At 38.3% G+C, this 22,429-nt stretch overlaps 1 protein-coding gene across 1 annotated transcript in view; it reads right to left on the reverse strand.

Annotated features, from left to right (window-relative positions):
- Window positions 1-22,429, reverse strand: part of SPON1 (spondin 1) — a 313,958-nt gene that overhangs the window by 220,974 nt on the left and 70,555 nt on the right. The window contains exon 3 of the mRNA XM_087718428.1: window positions 17,213-17,346. Coding sequence (XP_087574554.1) covers window positions 17,213-17,346 — 134 coding nt within the window. The remainder of the gene's footprint in view (window positions 1-17,212; window positions 17,347-22,429) is intronic.

The following is a 22,429-nucleotide window of genomic DNA, read 5'->3' on the forward strand; positions in this document are numbered from 1 at the left end:
GTACAGACAATGGAACAACAAAAATATTGTATACCCATAAGCATTGTGAAATTAAACATATTAGAAACTTGCGCTTTCTCTTTTCTTTCTTTTCCATTTAATCAGACTGGGCCACAGCAACGCGTGGCCGGGTACAGCTAGTTTCTAATAAAGCTTTAGGAAGGTTCCAATTTGTTTCAGATTATTTTTAACTCAAAAAGCCAACACATTTCTTCAAAGCAATAGGAACTGAATTGGTCCTTGCACTTTCAAATGAACTTCAATTTAATGGAAACGAAATTGATTTCAAAGAAGAAAATATTGGTGTACAGTTCTTGCATGCACCTTAATTCTTTTTGGGTAGGCTGAAGGTGTTCAGTATGTGCATGACCTTTTTTTAACTAATATATTTTCACTATATTCCTAAATTCCTCTACCACTTTTTCATTTTTAATAGGGCTTCTATGCGTTAAGAAAAAGGGAGGTGATGGCTCAGCGGCTAAGAAACTGAGCTTGTTGATCAAAAGGTCGGCAGTTCAGCTGTTCGAACCCCACGCATCATGTAACTTGGTGAGTTCCTGTTACTTGCCCCAGCTTCTTCCAACCTAGTGAAAGCATGTAAAAATGCAAGTAGAAAAATAGGGACCACTTTGGTGGGAATGCTGGTCACATGACCACGGAGACATTTTCGGACAGCGCTGGCTCTTTGGCTTAGAAACAGAAATGAGCATCACCCCTAGAGTCAGAAATGACTAGCATGCATGTGCAGGGGAACCTTTACCTTTACTTTATGGGTTATGAAGTGTGAAGACCGGTGGAGACATGTAATAAAAAACCCACATGCCCTCTTTGCTATCTTGCAATAAGGAAATAAGCCTGAACAGACTACACTTAATTTTACAGTTCCTGCCAGTTTTAACCTCTTCTATAGAAGAGGTTCCACAAACCTACAGTGCCACTTAGAACCGGTTCCAGCTCCCTCCCCCCACCTGTCCACACATCATCAAGATGAAGAGAGAGAGGAGGAATTCTGGGACTTGAAGTCCACAAGTCTTAAAACTGTCAAGTTTGAACACCCCTGGGTTTTTTTCTAAAGGGTTAGGGGTGCAAGGGTCTTGTAACTTGACAGCTTTAAGACTTGCGTGCTTCAAATGCCAGAGTTTCTGAGCCAACATTTTGGTTGCTAAGCAAGAGCATTGTTAAGTGAGTTTCACCACATTTTACAAGTTGGCCATGCCCACCAAGTCACATGGCTGGCAAGCCACTCCCACCTGGTCACATGGCTGGCAAGCCACTCCCACCTGGTCACTTGGCCGGCAAGCCACTCCCACAAAGCAGGCCAAACCTACAGAAGAGGTTCTAAAAATTTTTGAAACCCACCACTGGATGAAATTAACCGAATATGGCTTTGAACTTCACCAAAATATGTACATTATGTGAAATTTAACTGTCTTTTGGCTTTCGTGAACCATGCTTCCACCAAATTGGTTGGTTGAATTCAGTTTCACTGTACAAAAATAAATTCTAAAGCACCAGAAAACAGTAGACATTTTTGTTTCTGAATATAGCAATAATCTAGGTTCTATCAAATGTTGATTCATATGCCTCTTAAACAACAGTGGACAAGCAAAATTGCTACATAGAGAAGAAAAGACTAATGTTATGACTTGCTTGTAAGAAAAATGTTATTAAAAATTATTAGAGTCTTGATGGTGCTGAAGGATCATGTACCAGAAAAACATTTTTAAGATATGGTAGCACAGCTTTTTCCCTGTTCAGCAAACACAAGTCATCTGCTTTATAGTGTTCTCTGAAACAATCTTCCAAACCACTCTATAAGTCTTGACATTCTTATAGATATACTTGAAATGAAATGCAGGATATCTGTCACATTTTGAAAACTGTTCTTTTTTTCTTTGACATTGGTATGGCTGACCAGCATCAGACAGTTCTCTTCTAGATTACAAGAAGGCACCACATGCCTCTTTTAAGTATCTAAGCAAATTGGCACAATCTTCAGCAAACTGTCAGAGAACTGATGTTAAAATAGCTACACTTTCCAGTTACGGTAATTTACTAAACTGGCCTTCTACAGCTCATTATTTTTACTTTAAACATTAAAAAATCTTATTGCATGAAGCTGCAACTAGCTTCAAGAATACTTCATATATGTGTATATATTTCCATTTACTGGAAAGCCATTAGGCTAGATGCCAAATAAATATATGTTTTGGATGAGATCACGTCCCAATAAATAAATGGCCTTTTTTTAACGGGGGCAGGGGGGGAGCGGAATATGGAAATCCTAGTAATAATATGACCTGGAGTGTTTTTCTTAACTTCGGCTGCTGAACCAGCTACATCCTATGCTGAAAAAAGAGAGACCTAGCTACCATTATTTATTTTTTTATGACAACTTGAATACATTATTTCAATTAATGCTGTGTGGATTTGTTTCTAAAGGTTGATTGACACCTCTGTTGTTTCAGCCTGCAGCCACTCTTTTTTTTCCTTGGGAATATAAAACATTTTTAAATAATGTTTCTAATAGTACTGAATATTTAGAGAATGGCTGTACCTTATAATGAAAAATATCATTAACAATTGCTTTTAGATGCTAGATAATTAATTTGCAGCAGAAATTTTCTGAATTGGTCCTGTACCGACTTATTTTTCATTATGTAATGAAAATGTCATCTTCCCTTCCCTTCCTCCTCCTTCTCTTCCACAAATAAGTGAAATCTGATTATAGGTTGTGTAAGTAGAATCTTTAGCTAATGGGGAAAAATATAAGTGCAGGAGGAGTAATATTAATTGCATGTACCTGTTTAAATAAATGTAATTTATTTGTAACTAAATGTAAATTAAGAACCAGGGGTTTCTACGATTGTTTTTTTCCCCTCTCCTTTATTACCGGTACTTTATAAGTAACTTAAGGTAGTGAGCATTCATCATACCCTTCCTCCTCCTATTTTCCCACAATTATTCTATAAGGGAGGTTGGGCTGAGACAGAATGAGTGGGTCAAAATCATCCAGTCAGCTTTCATGCCCAAGGCAGGACTAGAACTCACAGTCTCCCGGCTTCTAAGAAAGCCCTGGGAAACCATGAGGTTTCTTGTCCTGCCTTGGGCACAAAGCCAGCTGAGTGACTTTGGACCACTCATTCTATCTTAGCCCTGGGAGGAAAGCAACAGCAAACCACTTATGAAATCTTGCCAAGAAAATTGCAGCAACTTGTTCAGCAGTCCCAAGGAGACAACACCAACTCCAAAGATAAACAACAAAAACAAACAACCCCAAAATAAAAATGTGCTTGGCTGCAGCTTAGGACTTGCAGCTTACCCAGCTACTATCACACTTAATATGAGTAGGGTATTATCTAACTTGAAGTGTTATCTCTATGACTATTACCTCTTCAGACCAACCTTCAAGTTAATGACAATCCTTTAAATGGCTCTGTTTTCATTTTAAATTAAAACAAACTCTGAATATGAGAGCTGTGTGTGTTTATACTTTTCTATAGGACTTGGTTACATATTTGATTTCAATGGAAAACATGGACAAATTAATAAATCTTTCTTCAATGAAGTCATACTATAGTGCCTTATTCAGCATTTCAGATTGTATGTATTTGTTTCCTCTATTGAGAAAGAGTATTATTGAACTACATGCTTTATTATGCAAGCATAGCCTTTCAAATTTTGGGAAAGTGCTGGATTTAACCTATAAAATCCTATATGTTTTGGGTCACAGTCCTCTTCAGAACTGCCATGCCCAATAGCATCTTTACATGAAAATATATTAGAGATCCCTCATTTTAGAAAATGAGATAGGGCAAGAACCCAGAACCTATGTTTCTTAGTAATGCTTTTTGAAATGGTCCCCTTCCAGAAGCAAGTGTCAGCATTCCAAATATCATCCAAAGTTAAATCATAGTCCAAGGCAAAGTGTTCCTGAACCTTCTAATTTATTAAGAGAGACATGTTGGCACATCTGTGGACCGGTGAGAGGGAAGATAGTTGACATCTTCCTCACTGAACACATCCGCCAAGTCCCAGTAGTCTTTTGGTACTTGTTGGACCTCTGGGGGTTTGGTGTCTGCTGCAGGTGCTGCAGGTTCTTGGGCTCTTGGGTTCAATCATCTATTGGCTCCACCAGTGGTAGCGGTCCAAATGCAATCATCAATTTCCTACCATCGTCTTCCCACTTTATCGTAGGTATCTACTTGTCAAGCCACGCAAACCCCAAGATAATTAATTCCGGAATCTTTGGAGCCACAATGAATCTGAGGAGCTCATAGTGGCAGCCTAACTTTACCAGTTTGGTCATTAGCGTTCCCCCCCCCCATTAGTGTTCCATCTACCTGCTCAACCCGGCTGGGACGGGCTAGAGGTCTTGTGCATATGCCTAGCTGCTTTACAATCAACATGCTGATTAAGCATCGTGTGCAGCTGGTGTCCATGACTGCTTCAACTTCCCCTTCCACCCCCGTTTCGGGTACTTGGATCTTGGCTTGGAAGGTGAAGGGACAGACAGGTGCACTCACCATTGGGTCGTCTACACTATTCTCTTCCTCTGAGGTCTCCCCATTGGTTGGACTTTTCATCACCTTAGATTGGGGATCAACTTTCTGAGGTTGTTGGCCCAGATGACTCTTTTCTGGTGGCTTCTGGGGCCTTCTCTTTACTGCGCTGACGGTTGGTGCACACATTTGTGATATTTGGGCTGGAGCCAAGCATTCTGACGCTTTGTGGCCAGGTTGACAGCATTTTATTGCCCCCCCGAGGGACGGAACTCAGTTGCATCTCTAAACTTAGAAACCGCCTCATCACATTATTCTGCTATCCATCCTGCAGCTTCCCCCCCCCCCCATTCATCCCTTCTTCCATTGTTGAGAACATTTCGCTGTCAGAGGGTGGGGTAAGAACCTTTTGGGGCATTGCAGGTGTGACTGGACTTGAGGGGTGGTCAATCCCTGGGTTGGCCACTGCCCAGTTATCTGACATGGTGCCATCTGTTGAGGGAAGGCAGGTGCCCACTGGCATCTTTCCCACCCATGACCTGGAAAGAAAGCCCATTCCGGGGTTCCTTGATTCACAGGTTGTACCCCAAACATTGATTGCTGGCTAGGTGGAGATATGGCCCAAGCCCTTTTCTGCTGGCTGGGTTGATTTTCCCATGTTGGTGGCCAAGCAGGCAGCCACTGGCATCTCTCCCAACCATGACCTGGGAAGAAAGCCCACTCTGGTGGGGCTTGATTCACAGGCTTCAGCCCAAACATCGGTGACTGATTAGTCAGAGATGTTGGCCAAACCCCTTCCTGCTGGCTGGGTTGAATTCCCTGTGTCCATTGGGATTCTGTCTTTGACTCAGCTGCAGTGATGGGTCATTTCATTTGTCGCTGTGTGGAAGGAGTAATTATCTCCACTCCAGTAGATTGCAGAGCCTTTGCTAGGGAATGTGGGGGAGTATCAACTCACGTTTGGCTGCACAAGTTGGTCTGGGAGGCTCCTATCATCTAGTCGGCTACTGGGTGATTGTTCTTGCCCTGTCCAGCCATGTGTTGAATTAGCCTTTCCAACCTCCTCCGGTTGTGACTACATCTTCCCAGATGCTATAAATCTTCAATTTTCCTCCCCCACAAATTCCTTTGCACTTTGGAAGATTTGCAGAGAAGTGACTCATCCTCTGCTTCCATTCTCAAAGGATCTATCTTCATTTTCACTGATATTTTATGCTGACCAGATCAGGTCAGTGTTGGGAGTCAGCACCCCTCCCAGCACCCATGCAGTGGTTGCTGGTGAAATATTTTAAAGGAGATTCGGGTTAATGTCAGCATTCCAAATAAATCAGAGTCCAAGGTAGAGTATTCCACAGATGTGCCAACATGTTTTTCTTAATAAATTGGAACTTTGAGGAATACTCTGCCTTGGACTCTGATTTAATTTTGAATGATATTTGAAATGCTGACAGCAAGATCCTAAAGATTTTTTAATAAAATAGTAATAACAGTATTGCTATGGGGTCCCTTGCGAATAGGAGAGTTGGAGACTTATTGTTTACATTGTTTTTTATGCTAATTATTTTGTTTTACTCCTCTTTGTATTTATCTTGTTAACTGCCCAGAGCCTATTATATGGTTCTAACAATATACAAAATTGTTAAATAAACAAAAAACCCACTTCCCAAGAGTTCAAGAGAGGGTCTTTTCATATGTAGGATGGTTTAGTAAGTGAGGTGGCTGAGATTTTATTTTAATGCTCCCGAGAAAAGTAGTACTCTTAATTTTGCCCACATGAATGAATTGCTACCCTTTGTTTCTATGGAATGAAAAAAGTACAGTTGTTAAATCTATATTCAATTAAAACTCTCATTGTCATTAACTGAGTGAAACAATACATCATAGGTAACAATTTTTGAGGTACCTCAATTGGACTAATAATATGTCAAAAATACAGGACTCATGATACCTCAGAAAATGAAATTGGGGGAAATTGTAGCTACATCAGTATTTCTGGCTACTGCTGCACTGCTGCTGTAGTCACATGATCTTCATATTCAATTTTCCGTGACAGTTTTCCAACCACCCTCACAATCCATCACTCCATCCCCTACCCAGCAACAGATATTACCTGCTAGCTGATCTTGGGCTTTCAATTTCCTGCTAGTTTCCCCAGTGACTTTCTCACTGAAAGCCTCCCACAAGCAAACCGAATGGGGAGGTTCGCAGGGGAGGGAGAGAGAGAAGGAAGAAAATGACAGAATGACAAGGAAGGAGGGAAGAAAGGAAGAGTGAGGGAGGGAAGGAGGGAGGAGGGAGGGAGGGAGGAAGGAAGAACATAAAGGAAGGAAGGACATGAAGGAAGTAGGAAGGGAGGGAAGGAATGAAGGAAGTAGGAAGGGAGGGAAGGAATGAAGGAAGATTCTGATGCTCCCTGCCATCTTCTAAAGGGAAGGTTAATGGGAAAGCTGAGAGGAAATCAGAAGCTGTTTCCACTGCTTTTTTGTCCATTCGACATCATTCCATTTCTCTGTTTAGGCAATAAAATCTCTCTGAAACGATGACTCAATGGAATATGGGTTTTAGAGTATATTATTATGGGGAGGATAATCTACCTTAAACTTTTGATACTGCCTAGTCTTATTCATTCATAGGGGCATTTGAAGTATGAATCATCAAATGATATACTATCCACAAAAGCTTCATAATATGCAAGTTATATTTTTAGAAACAGTTCATTCTCATAACAGAATGAGAATTGTAAGTTACCCATAATGAAAAATCACTTTCTGTAACCTAGCATTCCCAAAATTATAACTCCCAACCTCATGTAAACTGATGATGATGTGAGTTATAATCTAACACAGGGGTCTCCAACACCCGGGATATGGCCCACTACTGGGTTGTGAGTCATTCAGACTTTGGAAGTGCAAGCAGTGTGCGAGTGCATGCACATGTACTCCATTTGTGCAAGTGGCGTGTGTGTATGCCTGCCACTCATGAAAATGGGGCTGTGTATGTGCTTGCCTGCCACTCATGTGGAACCATCCCCTCTCTCCCCCCGTAGTCTGCAAAGCCGGAAAGGTTGAGGAACTTTGGTCTAACACAGTGATGGCTAACCTTTTTGCCATCGCATGCCAAAAGCACAGAAGTGCAAAAGAGTCGAGCGTGAGTGTACCCTCTCCCATGCATGTGCGCATGGCCCCTGTGCATGCGCACATGATCCCCTGCCCTCCCCCAGGCTTTTGGCACGTGGTGGCATGATGGACCCATTTTTTCCCTCCCCAAGCTCCAGAGGTTTTCTAGCAGACTGGGGAGGGCGAAAATGACCTCCCCTGCCCCCACAAGCCCTCCAGAGGCCCAAAACAGCCTGTTTCCTGACTTATGGGTTGCCCATAGGGATGTTTTTCTCCCTCTGGAAACTGGATGTCGCAAACCAGATGTCCATTCCTGAACTTCCGGTTTGCACATTGGGTTGTTATTTGCCTTCTGGAGGCTTCAAGGAAGGGAAGAAAATGGCCGAAAATGAAGGCCGAAATCAGCTGGCCCTAAGCCTCACGTGCCCTAAGAAATGGCTCCATGTGCCACCTGTGACATGTGTGCCGTAGGTTTGCCATCACGGGTCTAACACCTCTGGAGGGCAATAATTGAGGGGAAACTATGCTATGCTCATGATCAAGCTCCTAAGTGTAGAACCAATATTCCAGTTAAATTGTTAGTGGATTGTGTTCTATATTACAAATCTATCAATAATTCCATAAATAATACTGATTCCTCCACTCAGCATTAAAATATTACTATCACTGATTATATAGGAAAAATAAAATGCCATCTGTTCGTTGTCCTTGAAACAGTGTCCCACTGAACTAGAAAACATTTTGTTGACATCCATTCTGTGATAATAAACTCAGGACTGCAGGTTTTTAAAGGGAAAAAATGGGTTCAATCATTCTCCAGCAAAGACATCTTAAAGGCTTTGAATGTTATCATTAATTATCCAGAGTTTTATTTTGTAAAGACACAAACCAATGAGCATCCTATTTATTACACTTTCTTTCTCTCATCACTTCTCCTCAAATAGAAGCGGAAGAAAAACCATCACCGATAAGCAGACTGAAGTAAAATTAAACATCTGTTTATAAAACAAACCGGAGGACCACTGACAGCTGTAACAGAATGGCAAATGTTCCACAGCTGCCAGGCTCCTAAATTAACCATGATATTCATTTACAAACAGCAAATAACTAGGAAATGATGGAGCTCTGCCTTTTTACTGCTTGCAATGCAGATGAATGAAGGATTCATTTCAAGAGGGGATCGAAAAGGACAGATCTGTAAAGGCCAGCGCTTGTTCCCATTAAAATCAACTTAAAACTCCTTTTGGTGTGACTGAGCTTATAAATCAGATCTTAGCCCTTGATAATTCAGAGAATTTATCTTACTCTTTTACAATGACTCCCACTGTTACTTTCGTTCAAAGTATTTCAGAGCTAACCTAGATATAATTGTTCACCTCTGGAGATACTGGATGGTTTTAAAATGCTGAAAATGACACTTTGTGAAAAACAAAGACCATTAGTTAAAAAAATATGCATATACATGAGTTGTGCTTTTACTTTTCTTTCATTACTTTCCAGATATTCATGTATATTTATTTAGCAGAGCTCCTAAATCCTTCCTAGTGAGTTCTTATGCTTCAGTAATAAATAGGAGCAGCATGACAATATGCTTGAGTTCTTCAGCACTGTAATTAATTAAAGAGGGGCAACTTATCATGATCATCATAATCAGCTACTCAACATTGCTAGAAACAGAGTTTCCAACTTGAAAACATGATTAAATTCTGAAATTCACTAAATTGGTGTCTGCTGGACTTGGCAAACTATACTTGTCATTTAAATACTTGTACATCTATAAATATATGAAGATTAGCTGGGTTAATAATATCTTTATATTATCAAAAAAAGTATTTACTTTTCTTCAGTGTAATTTTTCATGCCTGTTTAGATAGAGTTAGTGTCTCACTTGCTCTTCTACCTTGAAAAGTTACTACAAGCCAAGAATAAACTTGGAAACCTAACTTGTTTTCTTAATTAACTTTGTTAGGTTTTAGAAATGTTCATCAAATCCCAATCTGGAACTGTCATGTGAATTTCATGGACAATTCTTCCAACTTTATTGCAGGTGTTTCAACTGGTTGAAAGAAGAAATCTATAATAATCACCTGGTTAAATCAAATGAATCAAACTAATAAATTTTTCAAGCTGTTTCTAGTAATTATTTTTGGTGGGTCGCTATAAGAAGTTATAAAAGAAGAGTTTACTGCATTCATCTCCATTTGGAAGCTATTAGATAGAATAAAGATTTTCTTTTCTGAATGAGACTTCTTGCAACTACACCGTATTTTAAAAGAATTGATTTAAAAAAAACACCCAACATCTAAATCAAAATGCTTCCAATGATTGCACGGCTCAGCTGTGAGCCACGTGATCATCAAAAGCTTTTTTTATTATTACTGGTTCACAGAACCAAGGACAATCATCCCTACTAGTTCGGCCAAACCGGGCTGAACCAAGAGGATTTCACCTCTGGTCTAGGGGTCGTCAAACTTGGCAAATTTAAGACTTGTGGACTTCAACTCCCAGAATTCCTCAGCTAGTCATGCTGGCTGTGGAATTTTGGGAATTGATGTCTCCTAGTGCTAAAGTTGTCAAGTTTGGAGACCCCTGCAGTAGTCCTTTTTGATGTGAAATTGATCCTTGAGACACAGTGAAAACCAAAACAAAGGAATCCATCTTTCTCATTAGTCATTCCTCTTCCTATATTGTACATCATATGAAGGTGATAGTGATAAAAAATGCTGCTGTCTTTAGCCTTAGTGATCTACTCCATTCCTCCCCTCATTGAATATGGAGTTTCACAGGGAACCTTCACAAACTTTCCATTTGCAAACTGTAGCCTTTATGCTTGGAAGGCAGTAAAGTCAGAACTTCTGAAATGTGCTAGAAGGGGGAGGTCAGTGTGTCTTTACATAAAGGCATTCACTGAACCTCAAGCTTTTAAAATATCTTTTCATCACCAGCTGGTTCATCTTCCACATCCAAAATCTCAGGGGAGGAACAATTAACAATTTAATATGGAAGGAAATACTATTTGGGGAGCTGACAAAGCAAAGCTCTAAAAGATCTTCATGGTATTAACTTCTGAATCCTGCATATATTTTGTTTTGCAAACATTCAAATTGGTGTTCCAGCTGCACAATTTCCCAAAGGATTGTGACTTTTTAAAAATGCATGTAAATGATGTTCTAAATCTGCCAAAATCTCTAATTTGGCAGATTTTATGTCCTTTTCAAGTTTTTTAACTATCACATCCAAAAAGAGACACATGAATAAATCAGAAAGGGAATATTTATGCTGAAAGAAGCAAATTCTGTACTCTGCCTTTAAAAAAGAATAAAATATGTTCTTTTCCAGTTTTACATGTGCACAATTTCTACCAAGACTAGGTTTCCAAATTACATTGTGCCAAGTATAATTTGACATTTTAGAAGACCACATTATTGGAAGCAAATCAACGAATGCAATGGAGGTTTCATATATGATGGAAAACTGAAATTAATCAGGAAATAAATGTATAATATTTTAATAAATCATGCTCTACAAACATCAGATGGCTGAAATTGAAATCTCAAGTGCTTTTAATTTAAATACCTCATTTTTAAAGCTCATAACTACTTTCAAAAATTATTTAAGAACTCAATGTAAAATACAAAAATAAATTATAAGAATGCAGTGAATTGAATTCAATGATATCATTTTGCTACTTTGAAGCATTTTCTCCTGAATCAAGAGAGGCAAAACCATTCTCTGAAGACTTCTGATGTCTCTAATGCCTACTGTGGGAAAGTCTCTCAAGCCAGTTATATTTTGAAAAAAAACCCTAGAAGTTGGGAAAGAAAGTTCCAGTTTGCAGGGACAAATTTTGTGCAATACTGGGTTATTAGAAAACAGCCAAGTTGACCCACCAGTGTCTTAGAATAACCACAAAATTAGATGCCCTCATCGAAGTGTTGAGTTCTTGGTTGAAGTATGCTACCTCTGAGTTACCTAATACTACAAAATGGATTGATGCTTATCAAAGAGCTATACTGATTATAATATCATGACTGTGTCCCAACTACTCATGAGTCATCCTTTGACCTTAAGAAGCCCTATGCTCATTTTATTAGGATGGATTATCTAAGTGTGGTTTAGTTCTTTCCCATCACTGCACATCCTTATTTCATTTTATTAAGATTCCTTTCAGTCAGAGTTCTGGCTACGGTTTGGGATTAAAACAGCATTGATAAGGGTAATAAATGGTGCTGGCTACATGGCACAGGCGACACCATTATTCAGTGAAGTGTACTGGCTCCCAGTGTGTTTCTGGGTGCAATTTAAGGTGCTGGTTATTACCTTTAAAGCCCTAAATGGCTTGGGACTGATCTTTTTCTAAGACTTTCTACTCATCCAATTTGATCAAATAGACTGGGCAACCTGTAGATCCCATCAGCCAAAGTGTATCAACTGGGAATTTTCTGCTATAGCCCCTTACTTATGGAACATTCTCCCCTCAGAAATTAGAATGTCCAAAATCCTGTTGGCTTTTTGCAAAGCTTTAAAAATTTGGTTATGTACCTAGGCCTGGGACTCAGAATGTACGATGGGACCAATTTCTTGGCTTTATTATTAGTTGTTTAATCATTGGGCTTCTGGTGATTTATTTACTTATTTTGTGGATGTTTTTATTGTTTTAATTTTTTTAATTATCTTTATTTTTTATTATTTTAGAACTTTAAGTTGCTCAGAGTCACTTGGTTGAATTGGGTGGCTATAGAAAATGTGTAAGTGAGTGAGTGAGTGCGTGCTGAGTGAATGAATGAATGAATGAATGAATGAATGAATGAATGAATGAATGAATGAATGTCTTTCCAAAACATGCTGTATATTGACCAAAACAGCACAGGAAATGGATACTTTGAAACTCTCTGAAAGTGCTATGTTTCAAAGACCTCTATACTTTATACTGACAAGGACTCAAAGAGTAATGGATGCAAATAAAATATCTGTGAATATGTTTGCAAAATAAGATTTCATCCCTGTCTAACCCAACATTTTGTTCTCGAAGTGGCAAACAAATGCTTACAGGAAGCTCACAAACAGGAAATAAATGTAATATTATTTAATTTCATCAGTCACTTCCTCAGTATTCAGAGAGAAAAAACTCTGCCACTGAATTTAGTAATATAGCCAAACTTAGTGATATAACCATCATATTTTATAAAGAGAGATTAACCACAACTTTTGAATGAGCCAAGGTGGCGCAGTGGTTAAATGCAGCACTGCAGGCTACTGCTAGATCAGCAGTTCAGCGGTTCAAATCTCACCGGCTCAGGGTTGACTCAGCCTTCCATCCTTCCGAGGTGGGTAAAATGAGGACCCAGATTGTTGGGGGCAATATGCTGACTCTCTGTAAACCGCTTAGAGAGGGCTGAAAGCCCTATGAAGCGGTATATAAGTCTACTGCTATTACTGCTATTGCTATTTTTACAGATGTTTGTTAATATTTACATCCTGAATTTTAGCTAAAGTCACATCCCTAACATTCATAGAGAACAGCCCTGTGAGATAGGTTGAGGAGGGAGGAGGAAGGGAGAGAAAGGTTGGTCTCAACTTATTAAGGGGATTTTTATACTGTAGTCCAGGTCAAGCTTGAACCTGGATCTTCCTAATCATAGTACAATACTTTCACTACTATATAAATTGCTTCTGAAAACAGACTAAAATGGACACCTTGTGTATATACAGTCACCAAGAGCTCAGAATGATGGCCTCTAACTAACTACATGTTGTGATTCTAAAGCAAAAAATGTAGATGTTTTTCCAGAAATAAAATATAGGACTTTTGTCTAAACACAACTATTTTCATAGCAGATTTTTTAAAATATTGCTTTCCATAATATCATGAGTATTGTCATATTTGCCACAAAAGATGAGAATCATAGTGTCTAGAATTTGCAATCATTTAATGGTAACAGAAATAGGGGTAAAAGGTACTCTAAACCCTGCAATTTCATTGTGTTCAAAGCTTTACACAATAGAAAGAAAATCATGCATGATGTTAAATCTGTTTCAAAAGAAAAGTAATAATTGCTATGTACTAGAGGCTATGATGAACTCTTCTGCTTGGATGCGGCTAACCAGGAAGGAGGCTATGATGACACTGAATGGGGGTGTGGCTGAGGGTGTGGGTCATGGTGATTGGTGGTTGGGTGTCATCTGGATGGACTTGTGGGTGGAGCTGGGTGGGGTAATGGTATATATATGAGTGATGATGTTAACTTGGTTAGAACTGACTTGAATTTGCTTACTTTTGTATCATTGTCATTTAGTGCTGGTTATTACGTAATATTAGATAGAGATAAAGTTTTTCACCAAAGAAACTGACTCTCTGTGAATGCCAGAACATGAGAGCAGCTACTTTCTTGGAACTACTAAAAGACCTTTGATAAAAATGACAAGAATTTTGAGAGAAGAGACAAGATGGCTATGAGAAACCAAATATTAAAACTTTATTTGTGGGGCTTAAGGTTCACTGGTAGAAAGTGAAAAAATACAGAATTGATTTGTTTGATTATGGTTAAAACAATGATTTGTTCTCTCTTATTATAATTTTTATTAGAATTTGATTATGATAGCAATAGCAATAGCAGTTAGACTTATATACCGCTTCATAGGGCTTTCAGCCCTCTCTAAACAGTTTACAGAGTCAGCATATTGCCCCCAACAAGAATCCGGGTTCTCATTTTACCCACCTCGGAAGGATGGAAGGCTGAGTCAACCCTGAGCCGGTGAGATTTGAACAGCCGAACTGCAGAACTGCAGTCAGCTGAAGTAGCCTGCAGTGCTGCATTTAACCACTGTGCCACCTCGGCTCTCTTATGATACATGATACCATGATAACATGATACCATGGTATCATGATAACATAATACTTATGTTTGGTAATGTTCAAAAGGGTATATGGATTACTTTGCAATGTCATTTTTTAATTGTTAATTGGGATTGGATTTTAATTATTTGAAGAGAAGGATTATGAGGAATTTATTTAAATGGAAACAGAGATGTAAATATTTAATTTATCTCTTTTATGTCTTTTCTGATTAACAAGAAGAATTCAAGATTTAGAAATAGGTTTATTAAAAAATGGGGTAAAGCATGGAATGAAGTATATGCTGTGTTTCTACATAAGGTTTTGTATTACTTTTACTTGTTTAATACAACCTCAAAAAACATTATTGAGAAAATCTGTATCATATAAAAACTACCCAGCCTGCTGTATCTTTTAGAGGGATTTATTTCATGTTTCCAAGCTACATGAGGTTATCCCAAAGGTATTTTTTCAAAACACAACTGGACCTCAATCAAAATAGAGCTGGAATGGACTTTGGAGGTCTTTTAGTTCAACCTTCTGCCCAACCCTGTGCAGTCTTTTTTTTAAAAAAAACCTCAGTAATGAAGCACCCACAACTTTTGAAGGCAAGCTGTTCCACTTATTAATTGTCCTCATTGTTAGGAAGTTTCTCCTTAATTCCAGGTTACTTCTGTCTTTGATTACTTTCCACCCATTATTTCTTGTCTGCTTTCTGGTGCTTTCAAAAATAAGTTGACACCCTCTTCTTTGTTGCAGCCCCACAAATACTGGAATACTGCTATCATGTTATCCCTAGTCCTTCTTTTCTCTAGACTGGCCATAGCCAATTCTTGCAGCTGTTCTTCATATGATTTTTTTTTCTCCAGGCCCTTAATTATCTTAGTTGCTCTTATTTGCACTTTTTCCAAAGTCTCATCATCTTTTTTGTAATGAGGTGACCAAAACTAGATATAGTATTCCATTTGTGGTCTTTATAAACATTTATAAAGCAACAGTTCACATAATTTCGATACTATGCCTCTGTTTATACAAGCAAGGATTTTATTAGTCAAGAATATTGGATAAGAATTGGATAAAAAGCAAAGTGTCTTCAAGATAAAAAAAACACAAAGTCCAATTGCCTTTGGAAAAAGCACCTTTGGGACAACCATGATATGGATAAATCTTCATACTGTAGGCATACATGAGGCTATGGAGCAGGCGCTCAGAGGCAACCTTTCGTTGTTGTGATCCTCAAGCTATTGAATAACTTGCTCCCTAATCTCACTTCTTTGCTAACTTTCAGAAGTTTTTTTTTTATTGAGTTTTATTGGGATTTATATGCCGCCCTTTTCCCTGAGGGGACTCAGGGCGGCTTACAACCACAGGGGAGGGGGGTGCAAGGTCAAAAACAAAACAATATGTGAACGAAGAAAAAATAGTAAAACACAACTTTCATTCAGCAATCAAACACTCGGGCGGGTAAATTGAAAGCCTATCCCCAGGCCTGCTTCAGAAGTTACTGAAGGTTGGTCACTTCTTCGCTAACTTTCAGAAAGGCAGTCAAATATTTAGTTCTGCTGGGCCTCTGGGAATTAGAAAAATTGACTGCCCATTTACTGTATTGTCTTTCTTGTATTGCTATTATTGAAAATTGCCCAGAGACTTCAGATAAGGCAATATATAAATAAATATTATATTGTTATCATAACATACATCTCTCTCTCTCTCTCTCTCTCTCTCCTCTCTCTCTCTCTCTCTCTCTCTCTCTCCCTCTCTCTCCCACTTCTGCAGACACTTACATGCAAAAAATGCAGAATTGTTTCCCTGCAAATTATGTGGATGCAGTCTTTTCTGCAGTAATAGGTAGCAAAAAGCCAGACATAATGTTCATGCCCCATTATAACATTATTAGTGTGGAATCATATGGACCATGCACACATCACATTGCACAGGAGATAACATGTATGTGTTTGTGGTATGTCTCTATGTGCGTTCAAGACCAATGTCAACCTTGAACCACTCACATTATACAGTATACCACGATTTGAATTGCAACACTGCATTTGAGTTGTGGTGGTGCCTTGCACTGCTTTGAAACCAGATCAGGACCCCTGTATTTTTACTAAAAATTTACTTAGAAAGTAGAATTGCAGGCTAACTCTGCAACTACCAGCAGTTGTATCCTGCCAGCATTTCAATCCTGACTGGCTCAAGGTTGACTCATCCTTGCATCCTTCCAAGGTCAATAGAATGAGGATCCAAATTGTGAATTTGTGTGAAGTGGTATACAAATATAAGTGCTATCGATGCTATAATAGCTATTGCTATTTGCCATCATGCAGATTTTGATCATCCCTATAAATGCTTCTGCAGCCAGGCATTTTCCGAAATGTCAACTACCTGCAAATGGGTAAGTGAACCACCTCTTATTCCTGGAGCATGCAGCATTTAAAATAAAAGACTAATTTTCTACAATTTCAGATACATATCCATTGAGTCAAAGCTAAATCAACCCCATTCTTGATTATTATTATTATTAGTAGTAAAAATACAGGGGTCCTGATCTGGTTTCAAAGCAGTGCAAATTGCCTGTATAAATTCCCCCCTCCCCAAATGTTTGCAGGCATTAAGACCATTAAACCTTGAGAATGATTGCTTATGAGCATCTCATAGTACAACCAAGGTCAGGCTAAAAATCAGGGTAAAGTCATAAAGGACAGTATATGCAGCAAACTATGCTTTCAATCATGCATTTAGACCATAAATTTACTTACTTCAAAATTACACAGCCTGTGCCCAAAGAAGGAGCTGTCCAAAACACCTGAATGCGAGTCCTCCTCCTTGGTGTACTCTCTGTCACAGCCACAGGACAATTACTCATGAACTGTGTTTCTTCTTCATCTATGATCTACACACAAAGAAGCAAAAGTTTATTAGAAACATCAAAACCACTTACTTAGAAAGTGAATAAAGGTCCTTGACATTATGCTATACATATATAGCAATACACACACACAGAAACACACAGACACACACAGACACACACAGACACAGACACAGACACACACACCCACACACACAGACACAGACACAGACACACAGACACAGACACAGACACACACATATATTTGTGTGTGTGTGTGTGTGTGTGTGTGTGTGTGTGTGTGTGATCATTTTTCTTAAGGTAATGTGCTTCTTTGGTTGAATTACTAATAGTGGAGCTCATCAGATCTGACAAAGTTCTATCAAGATCTCTTACAAGGAATTGGATATTTGAGTTTCTGGATAGAGTGGGATACTCAAAAGCAAATATATAATGGATTTTATTTATTTTCTACCTTGATGTATATTTTCACATATTTCAGAAAGAAAGTAAGGAGAAATAAAAAGAAAAAACCACAATAAGGAAAAGGGGAAATGGAGGCAAAACTCTCAAAAGAAAGCTGCTTTTTTCCCAAAGGGGAAAAAAACCCCAACTTTACAGAAATCTGATCTGTAATGTGCCATTAAAAGTTAAATTCATTTCAGTAATTACAAGAAGAAAATAATACAGTATGCATCATTATTCTTATCTGAGACTATGGCTAGACTAGTACAAGCCACAGAGTATAATATGAAAAGGCACCCTATAATTCTGCTGAATTCAAGGTTGTATAATATCCCCCAATCAGCTATAAATTATATTTTCATCAATCTATGACACCACTTTTTCTTTTACTAGAGCTTGAGCTAAGATGTATAAAGAGAAGAGAAAAAGCACTAGCTTATCTCCTTGAAATAAAAAACAATACCAGCTTCCAAGTCATATGAATACAGAATCTAATAATTTTTTTCAGTTTTACAGAATTGTAGAGTAGGAGGGCTATTGAGGCCACTAAAACCAACTTGCTACTTAGCTCAGGAATCCAAACTAAAGCAACTCCAACAGATGCCTACCCAGCTTCTTACATATATGTATCTAGAGAAAGGAGAACTTATCACTCTCTTGGCACCTGAGGAGAAAGGTCGTTTTGTTTTGAATCTTGTTTTTAATTGCTGGATGTGAGTTTCCCAGAATAATTCCATGAAATGGGTGGCCATGTAAATTCTTAATAAAAAAAATAAAGATAAGGTAAGGTAAGGTAAGGTAAGGTTAGGTTGGAGGGGAGGGGAGGGGAGAGGAGAGGAGAGGAGGGAAGGGAAGGGAAGGGAAGGGAAGAGAAGAGAAGAGAAGAGAAGAGAAGAGAAGAGAAGAGAAGAGAAGAGAAGAGAAGAGAAGAGAAGAGAAGAGAAGAGAAGAGAAGAGAAGAGAAGAGAAATTATATCAACTGATCTTACTTTTAGGAAGTTTTTCTTACCATTAAATGCCATCCCGGAATTTAAAATCTCCTGTGGTCTGGGATGGCAATAAATGTGACCTGACTATCCATCTGGTCCTGCTGCTGATTCTTGAATTATGCAATTATCTCTATCCCAGACATCTTTTCTCGTGGCTAAGCATATCTAATTTATTCTTACTGGTTTTGCCAATCAGGCTGAAAGTTTGTTTACTCTTTTCAGTATTTAACAAAACATTATCAACTCTAAAATAACAACCGTAAGAAATGGCGTAACACTAATAAACAACAAACCAAAAATAATACACTGATTCCCAAAGATAAGAAACATCTATCCTAGGAATAAGCAGCTAAATTCAGCTGGAAGGATCAAATGAACAGAATATGTATGTATATATGTATGTATGTATCTATCTATCTATCTATCTATCTATCTATCTATCTATCTATCTATCTATCTATCTATCTATCTATCTATGTATCTATGTATGTATCTATCTATCTATCTATCTATCTATCTATCTATCTATCTATCTATCTATCTATCTATCTATCTATCTATCTATCTATCTATCAGTGGCACGTTCATACTGGTTTGGACCAGTTCAGCCGAACTGGTTATGGTTTGATGGCCTGGGTCACTGGAAATGGGAGTGACCCAGGCCTGCCACGCCCCTGAACTGGTTCCTCGGCTGGTGCCATAGGCACCACCATCTTGTTTTTCAGTTCTGCGTATGCGTAGAACAATTTTAAGTGTACTGCACATGCAGTGCACACATGAGCAAACTGGGAGTAGTGCTTCCCAGAACCCACCCCTGCTGTGTATGTGTGTGTGTGTGTGTGTGTGTGTGTGTGTGTGTGTGTGTATGTATGTATGTATGTATGTATGTATGTATGTATGTATGATATTTTATTAGATTTTGCGTTCATATGACATGAAAGCTGGTATTGTTTTTTACTTTAAGGAGATATGTCATGATTTAGATACCACAACAGAGAAGTAGTTATCTTCTCTATCCATGTATCTTGAGTTAGAAGGTGGAGATAATCTCAGAAAGTTATTTTTAGAGAGGTTCAAACTGCCTCAAGTTTTAAGAAGCAAAGGTTTAATTGATTTAGAAATTTAAAAGACAGTCTGACTGCATTTGTATTTCTGCATTTGAAATGTAGTCATTACTTTATGTTCATGCTGAGACTAGTTGATTTAAACATCAAAAATACACTATGAAATTATGAAATGTAGAAACAATACAATAATAATGGACAAAACCTAGTGGTAAAAGTGCATTATTATAACCGAGCTAAAATGACCTTGTATCTGCTCAGTGTTATGAATTAAAAGAGCAGTTTTAAGATAATAGATTCAAAAGAGGTAGTAGATGGGAGTCTCAAAGTCGCTACAGAATATCATAATAAATATGTTAATGTTAATACATATTAACGTTCAATAATTAATATTGAAGTTAATACATATTAACACATAAACACTAATAAATATTATGGGAAGCAATACTGTTTCCTCTAGACAGTCTAGATTACAACTCCTGTATGAATGAGCATTAAGGTGAGAGCCAGGGGTTTTCCCATTGGAAAAGGCAATTATGTAAATATTCAAGAATGATTCAGCTTTAGGTTCACCAAGCATCCATTGAACTGTGAGAAAAGCAAGAAGAAAAAGCAATGGATTTTAACCCCTGAGTATAAGAGGGAATCTGCATTCTTATGCTGGCAATGGCCAATCAGTTCTTTCATTTGGTTTCATTCTGATTTGACATAAAGATTCTTATCTAGCCTAGCCACATCTATGAGACTTCTCCCAAGGTCTTAATATAGGAAGTATGCCTAATATGGTCAGGATGTCTGTGGAATAGTACATTCTGTCACATACAGTAGTCTTTGTTTAATGGCCACACATACAGCAAAGTTCAAGCTTATGGCAACACTGAATTAGTGGTCGTTACAATTAATTCTCATACGTGGTGCTACTGCAGAGTCCCTGTGATCAGAATAACAGAGTTGGAAGAGACCTTGGAGGTCTTCTAGTCCAACCTCCTGCTCAGGCAGGAAGTCCTATACCATTTCAGACAAATGATTGTCCAAACTCTTCTTAGAAACTTCCAGTGTTGGAGCATTCACAACTTTTGGAGGCAAGTTGATCCCCTGATTAATTATTCTAACTGTCAAGAACTTTCTTCTTAGTTCTAGATTGCTTCTCACCTTGATCACATGATTGTGATCTAGGTGTTTGGTACCTGAATCCTGATTATGTCTCATCATCCTACGGTCATGTGATAGTAATTTGTAATCTTCCCTGCCAAATTCTGATAAAGTCAGTGGAGAAGCTGGCAGCAAGTCACATGTAGTAGCCATATGAAGTCCTCCTTTAACAACCCCTACAGTGCTTGTTTAACAATGGGCAATCGAGACTGCTGGAATTAACAATGTGGGCTTATTTTTTTTATGACTGGGTCTCTCAACAGTGGATTTTCATGTCTCAATTAGCATAGTAAAGTGAGGATTATCTGTAGGATAGTATGTCTGTGACATACTACTGAGATATTTAGTTAGTGCCTTAGGTTATGGATGCAGGAGTTGTAATTGAACAGTATGTGAAAGATATCAGGTTTCTTAGATCATTTCATACCTACCATTTGTAGACTAGTGATAGTATTCAGCAGGTTCTGACCAGTTCTGGAGAACTGGTAGCGGAAATTTTGAGTAGTTCGGAGAAATGGTAAATATCACCTCTGACTGGCCCTACCCCATCTATTCTCTGCTTCCCAAGTCCCAGCTGATCGGGAGGAAATGGGGATTTTGCAATAACCTTCCCCTGGAGTGGGGAGGGAATGGAGATCTTACAGTATCCTTCTCCTGTTGCACCCACCAAGCCGCATCCACTAAGCCACACCATACCCACCAAGCTATGCCCAAAGAACCAGTAGTATTTTTTTTAATCCCACCACTGTTGTAGACCTTATGCTTCATCTTAACAGAAGCATAGACAAAAATTTCAGTGATTTCAAGAATTGATTCATAGGTATATGAATTCAATAAGATTTCCTGTATCCAAAGTAGATTATCTTCAGAAAGTGAGCATGGCATAGCAGCCTAAGATACCAAATAATTCCCAATTTTAACCCCATTTTCTTTTCTGTTTTTAAATATTCAATAATGTTGTTTCCATACTTATCCTTTTATTTGGAATTGCCATTCTTTGTTCATTCAGTTATTTTTATAGGGAAACTATACAATATTCTTGGTAAATGGTTACATTCTAATGTTTTCTACAATCCTCCTCTGTTTCAAATATAGCGTCCCAGACAATTATTATTGTAATGAAACACAATCACACTCATTAATGTAGCAAAGACATACCATATGCTCTTAAAGGACACCGTTTCTTTCTGATGAAAGTTTCCAGTTTCTGCTTAGTTAACTTTATTGTTTCTGTGTTCAAGATTGGTGGAAATTAATACTGAATCAGACCTTAATTGCTTCCTATTTCATCTGTGACTGTCACCCATGAAGAAAAGAGCATCAAATTACTCATTTTTCTCTCTGTATATAGTAAAGTAGCACTATTTTTCCATATTGGAAAGGAAGAAAAGGAGGAAATAATGAGTAAATTCAATATCCTTTTTTGCCAGGGGACTAAAGCTAAACAAAGGACAATTA

The sequence above is a fragment of the Thamnophis sirtalis genome, unplaced genomic scaffold (genome assembly GCF_051295495.1).
Source record: "Thamnophis sirtalis isolate CommonGarterSnake01/CBP01778 unplaced genomic scaffold, rThaSir2_p1.2 scaffold_1, whole genome shotgun sequence".
NCBI lineage: Eukaryota > Metazoa > Chordata > Lepidosauria > Squamata > Natricidae > Thamnophis > Thamnophis sirtalis.